This window comes from Neovison vison, chromosome 2, assembly GCF_020171115.1.
Source record: "Neovison vison isolate M4711 chromosome 2, ASM_NN_V1, whole genome shotgun sequence".
NCBI classification, from domain to species: domain Eukaryota; kingdom Metazoa; phylum Chordata; class Mammalia; order Carnivora; family Mustelidae; genus Neogale; species Neogale vison.
The window spans coordinates 198610343-198626983 of record NC_058092.1 but is presented as its reverse complement, the minus strand read 5'-3'; the positions used below and the strand labels follow the sequence as shown (position 1 = coordinate 198626983).

At 52.6% G+C, this 16641-nt stretch overlaps 1 protein-coding gene across 1 annotated transcript in view; it reads left to right on the top strand.

The window, feature by feature from the left end:
• The window catches only part of ANTXRL (ANTXR like), a 62693-nt gene extending 53346 nt beyond the window's left edge, over window positions 1–9347 (top strand). The window contains exons 14-16 of the mRNA XM_044236828.1: window positions 3408–3444; window positions 6594–6734; window positions 9262–9347. Of these exons, the coding sequence (XP_044092763.1) occupies window positions 3408–3444; window positions 6594–6734; window positions 9262–9347 (264 nt within the window). The remainder of the gene's footprint in view (window positions 1–3407; window positions 3445–6593; window positions 6735–9261) is intronic.
• Window positions 9348–16641: the final 7294 nt, after the last annotated feature.

Genomic DNA, 16641 nt, shown 5'->3' with positions numbered 1-16641 from the left:
GAAACACAAACTCAGTCATAAACAGGCTCCTATGGGTCAGATGTTATGTTAGTCACCGTACAGTACATCATTAGTTTTTGATGCAGTGTTCCATGATTCATTGTTTACATATAACAATTCATTGTTTACATATAACCCAGTGTCCCATGCAATACATGCTCTCCTTAATACCCATCACCAGGCTCACGCATCCCTCCACATCCCTCCCCTCTAAAACCCTCAGTTTGTTTCTCAGAGTCCACAGTCTCCCCCTCCGATTCCCCCCTGCTTCACTTCTCCTTTCCTTCTCTTAATGTCCTCCGTGTTATTCCTGATGCTCCACAAATAAGTGAAACCATATGATAATTGACTCTCTCTGCTTGACTTATTTCACTCAGCATAATCTCCTCCAGTCCTGTCCATGTTGATACAAAAGTTGGGTATTTGTCCTTTCTGATGCGGGCATAATTTTCCATTGTATATATGGACCACATCTTCTTTATCCATTCGTCTTTTGAAGGTCATCCCAGCTCTTTCCACAGTTTGGCGACTGTGGCCATTGCTGCTATGAACATTGGGATACATATGGCCCTTCTTTTCACTACTTCTGCATCTTTGGGGTAAATAAGGAAATTTTTCACAGGAGAATTCTGAGCAAGGTTTGTTCACTATTAAAAGTATCCAGAAATACCAGTGGCTCCTGCAAGCCTTGCATTCGTCCGCTCAGCTGAGTGAGGGACTGAGCTAACTCCATTGTCCTGGGGACCCAGTGACATGAAGAGACCAGAGCCTCGTGGAGGACAAGGTCTGCAGGAAATGTTCTCACTCCAGGACGTGCTAGGCCCCCACCCAGTGAGGGAGACCCAACCCTACAGGGGGCTGTGAGGACAGGAATGAGGAGGCCCCAGGCAGCCCAAGCGTGAGGAAGACATGTTTCAGACTCCAGAGACCCCAAACACACAAGGTCACCAGGCCCCTGCCCCAGGTAGATGCTGCAGGGCTCCCTCAGTGTCTTCCTGGGGACAGAGCCCTCTGGGACCATCTCAAGTCAGAGAGGACTATACCCTTTGGAGGTGAACGCCATGCCTACAGCTTCCCCATGGCCACATCTGCTTTTCAGGGCAAACTGGATACCCTGTGTGACTTTGTTCAAAGCTGCAACCAAGTGCCATTGATATGGTGTCAGCCTAAAAGAAAGGTAAGCAGGGGCACAGGGATGCTCTCCATGGGCCAGCAGGACTTTGCTCTTTGCCCTTGACCATTGCACTCTGGGACTGTGGGTCAGAGATTGTGTCCAGGCATCTGCCAGGGAGGATGCCAAGACGTGGAGAGGTGGTGTTCATGAGGCTCACAGGCCGATTTGGGTCTGGCACCTACATTTTCATGCACATCCTCTCCAGAATAACAGGAAAGTTCTTATGACCCAGTGCCTCCAAACTTAAGTCAAAGAAGCTGTAAAGGGAGGCCAGCCACAGAGTTCTCCTGGCCCCTGACCATCATCCCTCCCCACTGAGCTCGCCACTGGAGGTCTGCTGGCTGCCCCCATCCACTGAGACTCTCCTGCATGGCTCACTCTTATGCCAGAACTAGTGGAGGGCATGGTGACACCCCATGTTGTTGGCCAACACTGAAAGCTTTTACCAGGTAGTAGAGTCCCTCCTTGTGTCATTGCCTGGGACAACAGGGAGAAGCCAGCTTATTACAGGTGTCCTCCATGGAACTGAATATTAGTGACAGCTTGTTGTTCTCAGATCTTCCTGTGGGCCAGCTGCCAGTCTAAGAATGCTACATATTTTGACTATGTACTCCTGCCAGCAACTCCATGTGCAACTAGACTTGAACCCCAGACCCTGGCTCCACCCCTCTCCTTGCCCTGCCGCCTGTCAGGTCAGGATCCTGATCCCGTGATGGTTACCCCACAAACACCCACAAGGCTCAGACTGATGGGCCACGAAGACCATGCTCCTGGCTCACCATGGCTGACCATGCAAAGGGTCTCAGACCCTTTGCACAGACTGGCCCAGGGGCCTGGAGGACATTGAAGTCCCCAGAAGCCCTAGTGAGAACCACATAAGTCACTTCTTTGGATCAGGCAAGCACGGCTCTCCCTTGGTACCAGGTGGCATTTCGGAGTCCTGGGCAGGCCTGAAGAGCTTAGGACACTGCTGAGGAGACATCCCCGATGCGTGCTGACCCCCAGCAGGGCCTCCATGTGGTGTCAGAGGTGCCAGGGCTCCTCTGGGGCTAGGCTCTGGGCTCTGGGTCTGAACAGGGCCCTCAGTCCCAGCCATGCTCACACAGAATTCCCTTCTCCATCTGATTCTCCTGGAGCCTCTTCCCAGAATCGCAGCCCCATGATGGTCACATGAGCACCACACCAACCCTGTGCCCTGAATCCACCCAGCGGTGCCCACTCAGGGCAGAGGGATGGAGCAAGACATGGAGGGAGTCCTGAGACCAGATGGAGAACAAGGAAGGGATACCAGAAAGGGCCATCCTACCCATCCAGGTGAGGGCAGGGTGCTGAACGACCTTCCAGAAGGGTCACATTCCTAAGACCCCAGATGAAGGGTGGCAGAATTCAGACTCATGCATTGTGGGGCACTGCCAGCTGCCCACGGCTCTGCCAGACCACTGCCATGCCAGCTCTGGAGCTGGCCCAGCCCCCTCTGTAGCCAGGAGGGACCCCGTGTGTGTGTCGATAGCCACACACTGTCCGAGAGGTCAGGAAAGCAGCAAAGTCTAACGGAGAGCAAGTTCAGCACCCAGGGCTGTCTGAAGTCAGTCCTCTCATCCTGAGCAGACCTGGGAGCCCATTAACTAAGCCCTGTGGGAGGGGGCTCCCTCCCCACTCATCTGTCCCCTCCTGACCTTGTCCCTCCCACCATCCTCCTGGAGTCCTGAGTATTGGTAGGCCCCCAGGACTACAGTATGTGCAGGGTTCTGGCACCTTCTCTTTAAGCCTTCAATGCACTGGTCCCAGGCCCTAGTCAACCAGAAACCAAAGGGTCTGAATATCACTGGGACCTGCAGTCTCTGCATACCAACGCGGCCCCAAGCCCAGACCCCTAGCCCAGGCTGCTCGGGGTTAGAGATGGGCGTGGCCTGGGGCTTCCACGTGGGAAAGCAGATACTGCAGATGTTTGTAAAATGACTACGACTCTCCGCACCACCACCCCTACTACCTTTAAATCCCCAGATTTTTTCTAAAAACTTTCCTTTCTAGACTGACTTTCCCTATTGACATATACAAAATGGTACAGCAAGACTCAGTCTATTTGCTTAATCTTGACCCAAACCCTGGCTCCCCTGTGAGATCAGTGTCTCTTCAGTCCTTGCCTTATCCCAGAGCAGCGCACTAGTTCACAGATGCTGGTACTGTTAGTTCCGCCAGGTAAATCAGGCCCCCTTACCCTCCCCCACTGCAGGTGCTGCCCACAGTCCTAGAACTGTGTCCCGGAGTGTGTAATCTGTGTGCCCCCCGAGAGGCTCTCTGCATAGCAGCTCCTTTCCAGGAGCCCTGCCATTTACACAAAGCCCACAGACAGGCCGGACACTGTCCTGAGGGCTCTATACAACTGACTCCTCCATCTCCCACACCTCCATGGGAGAGAGAGCTGAGTCCCACACAGTTAAGTCTCCTGCCCAGAATGGCCCCCGTGTGAAGCTCTTGGGACAACACCAGCAGCCCAGCGCCTTGCGGCCATATGACTGTATCTCTCTTCTGCAATGTGGTCACTTCTCAGCATGTCACAGCTGTGGAAACTGAGCCTCTGAAGTTAGTGATGGACTTGAAGTGACAGGGTTGTGGAGGGCTGTGGTAGGGCAATGAATGACCCCGGGGGAGGCTCACGTCCAAGTTCATGCTCTGACCCTGTACCAGACTATGAGGGCAGTAGGGAAACATGTGGAATGTACTTCTGTCCACAGTGCAGTGTCTTAGATGGGCAAACAGTTGTGAATGTCAACACCTTACTTTCCTAATATGCTGCTGACAGACCTTGGGCATGTTTGCCAGAAAAGAGTTTCTCCAGGGAACAAGCAGAGCTGAATACAGATGGGCCTTACGATGCATTCGTAGTCAAGGAGCTCCTGAGTCTTTGACCTTACCTACAGAGGGAGCTGCACCAGGGATGCGTGTGTGACAAAGCTGGGACATGGCTTTATCCCCCTCCCAGGAAAGCTGAACTTGACAGGCAACTGTCAAGCCAGTGAACTTGGGGAAGTTCTCACATGCAGCTCTGGGATTGTGATAGCAGCTGGCTCCCCTGCGCTCTGCAACCCTCCCTGACCCAAAATTCACACAATCTCAATCTCTCTCTCTCTCTCTCTCTCACACACACACACACACACACAGAGGCATGCCCAAGCACGTGCAAGGACACGTGCACACATGCACATATTCCTCATGAAGTAGCAGGAAATGCAATAATGGTTAAAATAATAATGCTTTAAAGCACCGGAGGTTAGGGCTAGCAAGTGACTGTTTGCCAGTAGATTCAAGGATAGTCCTTCACCTGTGCAGGCCTGAGCTGACGGAAGAAGTGATGGGTCACTGGCTTAGATCATCAAATGGTAAGAAGGCAGAGAGGAAGGAGACCCCCCGCAATGTCCAAACTCCTCCACTCACCCCTTGACACTTGCACCACAGATTCAGGGTCTCTGTGTCCCTCCAGGGTTCCCCAACACACGGGGCCCCTCATTCCTCCCAGCTACCTGTGGGCAGATCCAGCCGGCAGCTCCCAGGGATAGGCTCAGGCATGGGGGAGAGGGTGGACCTCCGCACCGGTGCCCCACAGTCATCTCTTAACAAAATCAGAGGGATCCCCCAGCAGTTGCTAGGTCTAGAATAATCTGTTCACATTTTGGAGTAAATAAGCAGAAATAAAAGAGGCAGAAATAAAGGTAAGATACAAGATTCCAATCTATTCTCAAAGCAGCACTCCCATGCATCTGGACAGCACGAGTGTACTGACCTGTGACGAAGCCACAGAGCTTTACTCATCGCTAGAAAGATTTGAGAACATGAAAACCTAGACCCCATTGCCAGCTTTTCCTGGAGGAACTCATGGGCTTAGTTCTCCTTTAGTGGAATTGTAAAGAACATGTTTAGGAAAAACTGATTTTAAGTTTACACACGCACACACACACACACACACACACACAAGAACAGTTAAGAATAGTTTAGAAGCTTTTGATGTGATCCTGGGGCAAGGATGGAGCTAGGGGGTTGCTCGGAGGGGAGGATCCCATGCGGTCTGAGCTAGGGGAGTGCAGAACAAGGTGACCAGGGGAATGGACACAGTCGAGCAGGCCTAAACAGGGAGCCTGAGGGCCTGGATGGTCCGTGGGTACACAAGAAGGTGAGAATGGACAGGTGACTGGAGACACACAGGTGGCTCAGGACAGGGTCTGGGCCGAGTAGACCCTAAGGCTGGGCCTGATGCCCTGGAGGCTGGGGAGAAGGAGGCAGGGGAAGCGAGCAGGGATAATATGGGGAGCCAGCTGGAGGGCGGCCCCAGAACACACGCCGGGGCTGTGGGTCCGGAAGTGAGAATGGCCAGCTAGGGAGTAGAGATCTTAAATGGGATTGCTGATCAAGGATCAAAGAACTTGCTATCTGCAGAGAGTTCAAGATTCTATTCAGAGTGGTTACCGTGGGTGGTTAGAAAACAAGCAACTTCTGTTTCCTTGTACACGTTTGTCTGTATTGTCTGGATTCTCTACAACGGGCAAGTGTTACCTTTTACGATCAGGAAAAGCAAAAATACTTACATGGGAAAAATAAAATATTAACCTAATGGACGCTAAGGTGATGTTGCATAGAATGTGGCCTAGAAAGTGACAGTTTAAAATGTATGTGGGTCTTGCTGTCCCACTAGCAAAAGTCACCACAAGGAGTCCTTGCCCATCTCTGGGCTCATCTCCACTCTGCACAGAGGGGTGCAGGTCCCCAAGTGTGTGTTTCCCAAAAGTTCAATTGGCTAAACTTCCTTGTGGGTGTGAAAAAGGATAAGGTCTGGCTCCAGGTGTCCCAGGTTCATTGAGAACACACTTAGAAACCCAATGGGTCTCAGAGGTTTTAAGTATGTGTTTTTCTAATGTAGCTACATTAAGAGGGAAAGCCAAGGTCATTCTCAAGGGTTTGGAAGGATTTTTTTAAAGATTTTATTTATTTATTTGACAGAGAGAGATCACAAGTAGGCAGAGAGGCAGGCGGGGTGGTGGAGGGGAAGCAGGCTCCCTGCTGAGCAGAGAGGCCAATGCAGGGCTCTATCTCAGGACCCTGGGATCATACCTGAGCCAAAGGCAGAGGTTTAACCCACTGAGCCACCCAGGCGCCCCTGGAAGGATTTTTAAAACGAGGGTGATGATGATGACAGTCCCAATAAGAGAAAGCAGCTGTCCGGGCCCTCTGTCACTCACAGGCACTCAAGGTAACACTTCGAATGAATGAATGACAGGTCCACAGAAGTCCCAAGTCTGCCTCACTGCACGTGAGGACTGAAGGGTCTTTCTGGGGACCAACAGGCTCCCACAGATCCAGCAGAGGGGTCAGTGGGGATCTGGGCAACAGGAACAGCATAGGCTTAAGTAGAGAAGGTGCCCGGCAGGCCCCAGCAGCCGGAGAAACCCCAGCGTTCTGCTCCAGCGCCATCTCAGCGACTGTCTCTCTCTCCTCTTCCCTGCAGGGCCGGTGCTTCAACTTCACCCTAGTGAAACCCCTCTGCAGGCAGTTGCCCTGCAGCGGGAAGGTCTGCCTTCCGTCCAGCCAGGCATGCTTCCCCATCAACAGCTGCTACTCACGGTGCCAGCGCCCCCTCCCCACGTGCTCCCGGCTCCCCTCCCGGATGCTGCCGCTGATCTCTACCCCGACCCGGGCAGTCTGCGGAACCACTTTGTCACTCCCGCCCCCTTAGCCCAGCCTCTAATGCACCAAAACCCCCAGATTATTAAGAGCCCTTGTGCACTGAATTAGACATATGTATTGAGTCTTGGTTTGCAGTCAAAGGAGTTGGAATCTATTGCTGATCAGCAAGAGAGTTTGTTACCGGGAGAACATCGCTGCACTGTGTGAGACGTGTCTATCCTGCTCCTGCCAGGACAGAGCGCCCTAGTGTCTGCTGGATGCAGACATGGATGCCTCCCACCTCCCACAGCCAGCTCTTCATCGGTCACCAAGGGCTGCAACGCCCGGGGTCCTGGCCAAATTCTGCTCCTTGAAAAAAATGCCCCAATGTCTCTGAAATATGAATGCAATGCTGTGTTTTGTTCCCTAACTTTGTGCAGAGGGAAAACTTGAGTCTCTCCCCTCCTTCACTCCGCAGTCCTCGTTTTCATAGTTTGGCTACCCCCACTTCTGAATGTGTCCTAGAAAGAGGCAAACCCCCTACAGCTCACCAACCACACCAGGGCAACTTCTCTTTTCCAGCTACCCCAGATAGTCCCTAAGCCCAGAAGAATGTTAGAGGACCCTCTCCATTTCCCTAGAATGTACACCCTCCACTATTGGCCATGAGCCCTCGACGGGACCATACCCAGTCATCTCCAACCTACGCTGATAGGAAATGAAAGTCCTCTCTGCCTCCACCCTCATATCCTTCAATGTCATAATTAACGCTTTTCAGTGGAATTTCTGTAAGACAAGTGTAGGTAAAAAAAAAAAAAAAAGTCAGGTTTGGGTTTTTAATCTGTATGGATTAAAGTGGCTGGATAGCCATGACCCTAATTTAAAACAAAAATAAATAAGTAAAAGTCTTACCTGGCATGGCCCGTGTATAAGTATGTGGAGAGTGTTTGCAGTGTAACTCTCCGAAGCATTTGTATCTGGAGCTGCTCTTTCTCAAGGACCCCTTCCCGACCTCCCCGTCCTGTCATGGCCTGGGCCACAGATCCATGTCCTGCCACCAGCCAGGACGGGAACAGTGACTGAGAACATCTCCCACCCCATTGTGGGCCCTTGGCGTGTCCCCCAGCCCATCCATCTCACAAGCTGGTTTTTGTTGTTGTTGTTTTATTTGATAGAGAGAGAGAGGTCACAAGTAGGCAGAGAAGCAGGCAGAGAGAGGGGGGAAGCAGGCTCCCCACTGAGCAGAGAGCCCGATGTGGTGCTCGACCCCAGGACCCTGAGATCATGACCTGGGCTAAGCCACCCAGGTGCCCCTCACAAGCTGTTTCTAAGAGAGCTTTTCCTGGCACAAAATGCTAGGTGCACCATGTCTCAGAGAAATAAGCCAATTCAAAATGGAGGAAGTAGAGGAGGAGGCTTAACCCTGAGGCATGGACTCATAGTTTCACTGGACCCCGCTCTGGGCCCCATTCCAGAACAACTATATAGGTGCGTGAAAGAGAACAAACAACTGCTCCAGGCCCCACTTCCCAAGGTCCTTCATGGAATGGGAGGCCCTAGTCAATGCCTGGGTTCGCTCTGGGGTTACAAGAGTGAAAACCACAGGTGGTGTAAACACGGAGTGCGGGGAGTGGGGATGCAGGACACCCAGCGGCAGGTGGCCCTGCACTTGTGCAGCCCCATGGGGAAGGCTCCGGATAGGTAGGTCACAGACACCTGTGCAGTGTGGGATGGGACCACTGGCTCTGGACCACCTTCACAGAGCAGCTGGTGCTCACGGGCCAAGCACGAATGAGCCAAGAGCGGCCACATCCAGCTCTGAAAAGGTGGTTCGACTCTCAGTCTTCTGAGAATCGGGGACAACATGTTCATTGTACTTGTGATACCAAGAAAAATGTGTGAAACATTTTTTTACAGAATGGGAGTTAGAACAACATGAATGTGTACAGAGAGATTTCATCTCTTCCCAAAAAGTGGGGTCTTTTGTCTGTAACTGGTGAAAGCATGATCCCGGCCTGAGAGGTCCAAGGACACTTTTCTAACTGGCTCTGAGCTCCAACGTTGTAGCTACATTGAACCATAGGATGGTACTTGGCCATCTCCGAGCCTCCATGACCCCATCTGGAGAAAGGTCTGGTCCTGACCAACATCAACATGCCTGTTCATTAGCGGGCACTGGGAGCTGTCTTACTTTTAGCCAATACGAACCTGGGCTCATCGCTCCTTCCTCATCCCTGAGCTGAGTAGGGAAGTAGGCACGGACATCTGAGAGGAACACAGGCCTGCCCCCACCACCCCCCACCCCAGCCCCACAGCCATGGACCCTGGCCTTGCTTCTGGTGGGGACAGTATCAGGAGGCATCAGGAAAAGGGAGCTTCTTTGGAGACCCCTTCCTGGACCCATGCTCCCGCCCTGCCGTCCCGGGATCTAGCTCAGCAGATCTTCCGGCTTGTCATCAACCTGCGGCTCCTAGCTTTTGTGAAGGAGAAAGGGGCACAGCCCACTGCTGAGAGCTGACTTGAAGATCACCTGTCTCCACCTCCTGCCTGAGGTTTTGGGGCAGGGCAGGACATATTTAGAAAATGTCTGACATCTGAGCTGTCCTGAGCTGAAACATGTGCAAGGGGGAATATACTGGGCAATGCTTACTCCTTCCCTCAGACATTTTCTGAATACCTCTCGGTGTCACTTGGAGTGGCCCCTATAGACACAGAGTGGACCTGGGCCAAAGCTTGTGCTTCTGGAAGCTGGAAGCTTCCCTCAGATCCCAGCCGGCTCAGCCACAGGCCTCCTTCATGAGTGTGCAAGCCACAGTGCACTCAAACACATCTCCATGCTGGAACTCCTCCCCTGTCACAGTCCGTGCACCGGGACCCCCCAGAGTGGGCCCGGGATGTTGAGGCGGCCAGTGGGGCAGAAGGAAACACTACTTCTCAATCACCACCCGGTGCTTCCTGCTGTGCTGTTCTCAGAGATCTGCTCAGGCACTAAATTAGTCTCCAGAAACATCCATCAGCTCCCCTCACTATCCTTGCTTCCCATTCCACACCCCAAGCAGGTGGCCAGGCCCTTGGTACCATCTGGCCATTTGCATCAGGAAGCAAGTGGTCTGAGCTCCATCTGTCTTCTACCTTGTGTCAAGAAGGCCCAGGGACCTAACCTCGCCAGAGCCACTAGGACGGAAGGCCTGTGCAGGCCTGGCACTGGGTGGTTTGGGAACAGCCATGCAGGCCTCCTGCAGACAGGACTTTGGTCCAACCCTGGAGGAGGAGGAGCCCTGGGGAGCATATGAAATCTACATTCTTCAATATGAAGAATTCTACTGTGAAGTCGTGAATCTCTCAGGTGAGCCGCAAAGCTCACAAAAATTTCACAGACCACTTCAGAATGAGCCCCCAGCTTGCTCACAATTTCCATGGGAAGGTTGGCGACATCCTCCCATAAGGGGTCCCCCTGCAGGAGAGCACAGCCTGACCGCACAGCGGGCTGCAGCAGAACAGAATGACATTGGCCACAGGTCCGGACCTGTGGTCAGAGAGGCCACCAGTCCAGGCGAGACCAGGCACTGGAAAGCCCATGGGAACAACAACTTCTCTTTCAGGCTCTCCTGCAAACATGTCCGCCTCTGGGCCTTGTGGTCTCTGAGTTCTGTCCATCCTGCTCTCTCGCTCCCATCTCTGCCTCCCTGTGCCCTCAGCTGCCCAGTGGCCCACAATCTCCAGTTGCCGGACCCTGCTCTAGTTGAAAGGCTGCTCCCCAGTGCTGTGCCCATGGGGGAAGGATGTCTCTGTGGGCACACGGCTGCTGTCAGGCCCAGCACAGGGTGTGGGAGCAGGTCGAGGGTGTGACCATGGGCTGAGCAGTTGCTTCCAACATCCTGCCACACAATGGGGAGCCTGATCCATCTGTCTCTCAGTGAGTGGCCCCTCATCGCCTGCCATTCTTCACTCCTGCTCCTTTCTCTCAGTGTCTTTGGATTCCTGATGCCCCAAGAAGCTGAGCCATGTGAGCAAGTAGGATCCTCTCAGGGTCCACTCTCACCTGCCCCTGGCACCTGCCCTTTCTCTCGGGGTCCCACATCCACCTGCTGCCTCTGACCTACAGACCCAGCCTATGCCAGCCGGGGGAGGGGGCTGGGCTTGGACAGTGGTGGGAGACAGAGAAGGCTGGTCCCTTGTGTGCAGTCTGGGCTCAGTTAACAGCAGACGGGATGTGCGGTGTCTGTCCATCTAGGGGTACCGTGTTTGCACGGGCTGCCTGAACAAAATACCGGAGACTCAGTGGCTTAAAGAGCAGAAATTTATTTTCTTACAATTTGGGAGGTTAAAAGTCCAAGATCAAGGTGTCTGCAGGTTTAGTGCTTGCTGAGGCCTCTCTACTTGGTTTGTAAATGGCCAGCTCTTCCTAGGCCTTCATAGGCCTCTGCTCTGTGTGTCCTTATCTCCCGCTTAAGGACAACAGTCATCTGAGAACAGGGCCAACCCTAGTGACCTCATCTAATTTTGCTCTCTTTAAAGAACCCATCACCAGGGGCTCCTGAGTGGCTCAGTTGGTTAAGCCACTGCCTTCAGCTCAGGTCATGATCCCAGTATCCTGGGATCGAGCCCCCCATCAGGCTTTCTGCTCCATGGGGAGCCTGCTTCCTCTTCCCTCTCTCTACCTGCCTTTATGCCTACTTGTGACCTCTGCCTGTCAAATTTTTAAAAAATTAAAGACCCCATCTCCAAATAGTCACATTCCGATGTACTGAGGAGATTAGGGCATCCACAGATTAATCTGGAGGGGACACAGTACAGCCCGTAACAGCCATTAATCAACAGATATTGTCAGGAGTCCCCTTCCAAGTGGTGGGCTCTGGGGGACACGGGGGATCTTGTGAAAAGACTCCATGGTTAAGGACCATCTGGGTGACCACGGGCAGGCCACTGTACCCGCTGTAGAGACGACAGCTACGTGGAGATGGAGCATGAAGAGTGCACAGTGCCCCATCCTCACACACACAGTGAGGGCTCCCAAGTGGCAGCTCCTGGGAATCGGAGACAATACTGGGTCAGGACCTAGTTGCTCAGGTCAGATGGCAAGATCGGGAAGGGACCGTGGGGACTCATCTTCTCTTTTGACAAGTGAGGAGCTGAAGAAAAGCATGTTGGTGACTCAACATTCTGGGGGGCCATGTTCATGACCCTTGCGGAAATTCTGGGGACTCCGACAACAGGCAGAATGCCCAGGGTTGCAGCTCGTGAGCTCAAAGGTGAGATGGGATTCTCAAATCTAAAAATGGATTTCTTGTAACCGGAAATCCTGACCCTTCATTTTTTTCTTTCCCGCTACCCATGGGTGGGGGACATCCCTGGGAAGCACACTCTGGGTCAGCAAGCAGATGGCTGGTGGTGAGAGAGCTACCTCACAGACAGGAGGCCATAAAGAAGAAGCTTAGGGACCTCTTCCTTTCAGGGAGCTGGGGCCAGGAGCCCACTCCGAGATGGGCTTGGGGCTCAGTCAGCACAAGTCCCCTGGGGTCCCAGAGGAGGGAAGGCACAGGAGGCGATGGGCATCTCCTGCAGTGCCCCCCACCCCAGAGGCTGTCCTAACTTGTGGCCTCGAGCATTAGGTGCCCAGTTGCCTCATTGAGGATGGGCATGAGAATGACGGGAGGCCAGGATGATGTGGTGGATTGTTCCAGAAGATGGCGCTCAAAGCTTATACTCCTTTACTAGCCTAGCTTAAAAATCTATCTTAAACCGTCCGCTGTCAGCAGAACCATGGAACAAACGTGGAGATGTTTGCATCACCACTTAGTTAATTGCATGTCCGTTAAGTGTTGCTTTCTGCCACACCATCATTGATGACACTATTTTTCCTTTTTCTGGAAACTGCAGATATTTCTTTTAAACTTGGAGAAATGGGAGAGTACTTGGCAGGGGATGGCGGGACCTGCAGTGCCCTAAACCCTCAACAAGTACTTTTCCAACCCACAGGCCTCCCATGCCGCCTCCTGTTCTAAGCAGACTTGCAGCTGGGGCAGCCAGGTCCGTGCCAGTGACCCGCTTCAGCCCCCGTTCCAGAGCCCAGTGGGCCCCAGGGCATGGGTCTTGCTCACAGTCAAGGACTCAGGGAAGAGCCCTGCCACTCTGCTGTGCCACTCTGTGCCCTCTCCCTCCAACCATCTCTCTCCTTCCTTTGAACTATAGACCTCGTATTTAGCTAACATGGCCATGCAGCCCAATGCCCACTGTTATCCCAGCAAACCTCAACATCCATGGGATGTCACACCCAACACCATGACCTTTTATCCTTGACCTCTCGGCCTCCACCTGTTTGCCCTACAAGCCACCTGCCTACCCCTGACCACACCCTGAGCCTTGTAAGCCACCAACCTCACAACTGAGATATCTCCCTCTTGCCAACATTGTGTACATGTCCAGTTTATTGACTTACTGTTCCCACCCCATTGTTTTTTAACCCATCAGGACCTCCTACCCACAGTCATCCCCACTTTCTTTCCAGCACAGGCCCCAGGGCCCAGCACCCAGGTCAACCTCCCTCCAATATGCTGATCTTCCCTGGCCTCATTTCTTTGTGTCACATGCCCAGGGTAAAACCTCTGAGTCAAGTGGATGAAACCAACTGTTTGCCTCTCCTGTGCCTGTCCTGGGCTGAGGAACACCCTCCGGGGGGAAACCCATACCGCTGCCAGGCTCGTGCCCTCAGAAGCAAGTGCCTGCCCATCTCCCCTGAATCCTCAATGCTAAGAACAACTTTTAACACAAATTCCAGTTAAAAAAATAAGGAAAGCCATGTTCTAATTGCCAGAGATGTAAGAAGAAGAGGAGGAGGAGGAAGAAGGAGAAACTTGAACTTAAATGAATTCACAACAGTGAATGGCTCTTAGACTTTGAACACTTGACTTATGTCAAGTCTTGAACACAAGACTTACATCAGGGGCACCTGGGTGGCTCAGCAGGTTAAGCGGCTGCCTTCAGCTCAGGTCGTGATCCCAGGGTCCTGGGGTCGAGCCCCGCATCGGGCTCCCTGCTCAGCAGATGGTCTGCTTCTCCCTCTCCCTCTCCCTCTCCCTCTGCCTGCTCCTCTGCCTCCTTGTACTCTCTGTCTCTCTGTCAAATAAATACATAAAATCTTAAAAATAAATAAACAGATAAATAAAAAGACTTGTGTCCTGGCCAGAGGAGCTGAGAGGTGAAGTCTCAGTGCTCAGGCACACAGAGAGCTGGGTCTGCTCCGTTTTATGTCAGAGCTGCAGAGGGCAGTGCTCCCCATAAAACAGGACACAAACCCTCATCTCCAGCCCAAGCCATGACACAGAGCAGGACCACATGTCCCAAGTTCTTGTGGGAAATGAGGGTCCCAAGTCAGCAGCATGGTGTGCATGCTGTGGGAAACCTGAGCTGAGAAGATAGCATTGGAGTCTATCTGGACCTAACAGAATCTCCCAGGTTCCAGCAAAGCCAAACATGGCCCTGTCCCTCCCCCATCCGGGCTACTGGGAGCGGCAGCGTCTCATGGAAAACATTTCCTGCTGAAGATGAGTTCAAGAGGGAAGAAAAATCCTACATACCTAGCCAAGGAGAGCCAGCAGATAAAAGAAACAAAGAGACTCGGGGCCCAGAATGTAGAGATAATAGAGCAACCTAAAAGGGAAATAAAAAAAAAGAGTGTGTGAAATGTTCAAACAAAATAAAGAAATAAAAACTAGAAGACAAGAACAACTAATTATGAAAATGGTAGAGTTTAAGGAAGATCAAGGTTTTAAAATGGCATTAAATTAGAAATTTAATATGATTTGACATAATTGAAGAGAAAAAATGGACTCAATCGAGAGACATATCTGCAGATGCTGTCCCTGTTGACTGAGATGGAAACCAGAAGGGGGAAATTAATAAACGAGGAAACAATGAGGAGCTACAGCCATGGCAGCCCATTCTTTCATCCCCAGTGGTTAAAGGATAAAACAAAGGCTCTGGAGCTCAAACACACAAAGGAACAAAGCCATGTTTGCTGACTCACCAGGCCAGAGAGCAAACACCAGGAGAGAAACCCACTGAGTGCTCTGTTAAGAGAGAGAGTCAGCAGACTCTCTAGAAGGTTCTGGAAGGGCTGGTGGGGCTGATCAAAGATGGAGAACTCGCACTCTGGATGGGACAGAATGCATTCCTAGGTCTGTACGCAGCTGCTTAAAACAAGTCCCATGTTCCTGGACCAAGGGGGTCTTCACTCAGGCCTGACCTGTCAGGGGGACTCCAAGTCTGGGATCAATACTCAAGAGGGATACCTGCCAGAGGTTAATTTTCACCACAATGACAATTTCAAACCACCTGCCTCTGACCTCACTACTTCACCCCACACTCAGCACCCCTAATCGTCTCCAGACAAATACCACCTCAGAGCAGTGGAAACAAAGCCCTTTCTTTCCTGACATGCCCCCATTCCCTGCCCATTTCCCTCAAATTTCACAACAGAGGGTTGGAGTTGGGCTTTGGGTTTTCTTTCCTGACTAATGCCAGAGTCTCTGCTCATACCCTGACTCCCCTTCCCTACCTGCCTCTTATGGAACTGGTGTCCCTGTTCTGTTCCCTCTCCTGCATCCTCATCCTTCTCTGCACTCCAAGAGCACTAACCACGTTCAATCCCCCTCCTTCCTTAAAAACACCTTCCTCGGCCCCACACGCCCTTCCAGAGAAAACCGCCCTCTGCTTGTGTTGCCTTCATTCCGAGTCTGTTGCTCCCGCGTCATCCATGTCTACATGGTACCCTCCCACACCCACGCTCAGCTGAGTGGGAGCACGGCAGCTCCTGTCACCCCTGAGCCATGAGTGAAATATGGCGCAGAGGATCTTGGCACTCCAAGATCATAATATTACTCAAGAGAAGTCCAGCTCAGCCTAGCTAGGAGCACCGCCAGTGCACTGGGGCAGCTTTGGCCAGCCTTGTGCCTGGGTGTGGTCTTCACACTGTCTGCCCGGGCTGTGGCAAGGACAGGCTATGATGATTTCCTCCATGGGGAGCTCTCCCAGAGAATTCAGACAGGCACCCCAGGGAGGGGCCCGCAGTCCATTCTCTGCTCCCTGGGCCCGGGGCTCACTCAGTAGGGCTCAGGGAGCTGCCCACATCTACCCAAGAGTGAGGAAAGGCCATTCAGGAGGGGAAAGCAGGCATAAGGGCAGAATGTGGGTACAAGTGGGCAGGTGAGAGGCTCCAGAGTCGGCATGAGGACAGAGGCCCACGGCATGTGGGACCCAGTGGGCGATCCAGGAAAGGGGCTGCTGAGCCCAGAGACCCTGGAGGAACAGATGGGGCCTCTGGACTTTCATCTCTGGGGTGGGAGTTGCCCAAATCCTTGATTCCAAGTCCTTGGAATCAAATCTTCGGAATCAAATCCTTGATTCCAAAGGACAGCCAAGGCTTAGAACCACTGATGAGGAAGGGGAAGAACAGAGGGTCCAGGAAGGAGTCCTGGGGGTCAGTTAGGGTGGTAATCATGAGACTAAAAAGGCTGGCAAAAGGTGCAGGATATCCCAGAAGGGGAGCAAGAGACAGGCTGGGGAAAGAAGGTGAGGTTCTGGCTGTTGGAGCAGTCTGCACAGAGCCTGAGGAGAGAGCACAAACGCTGTTGAGGCTTGGTCTCATCCGGTGACCTGTCTGGGTCACTGTGCACCGCAGACCCTCAGAGAGCCAGGTCACGTCTGCACCAATCTCTGTGGCCTGTCCTGGTCTCAGTGCCTGGCATGGCTCTCCCGGCTCTGCTCAGGGCCTACCATGCCGGCCCTATCTCAGGTCATCCTCATAACTAGAC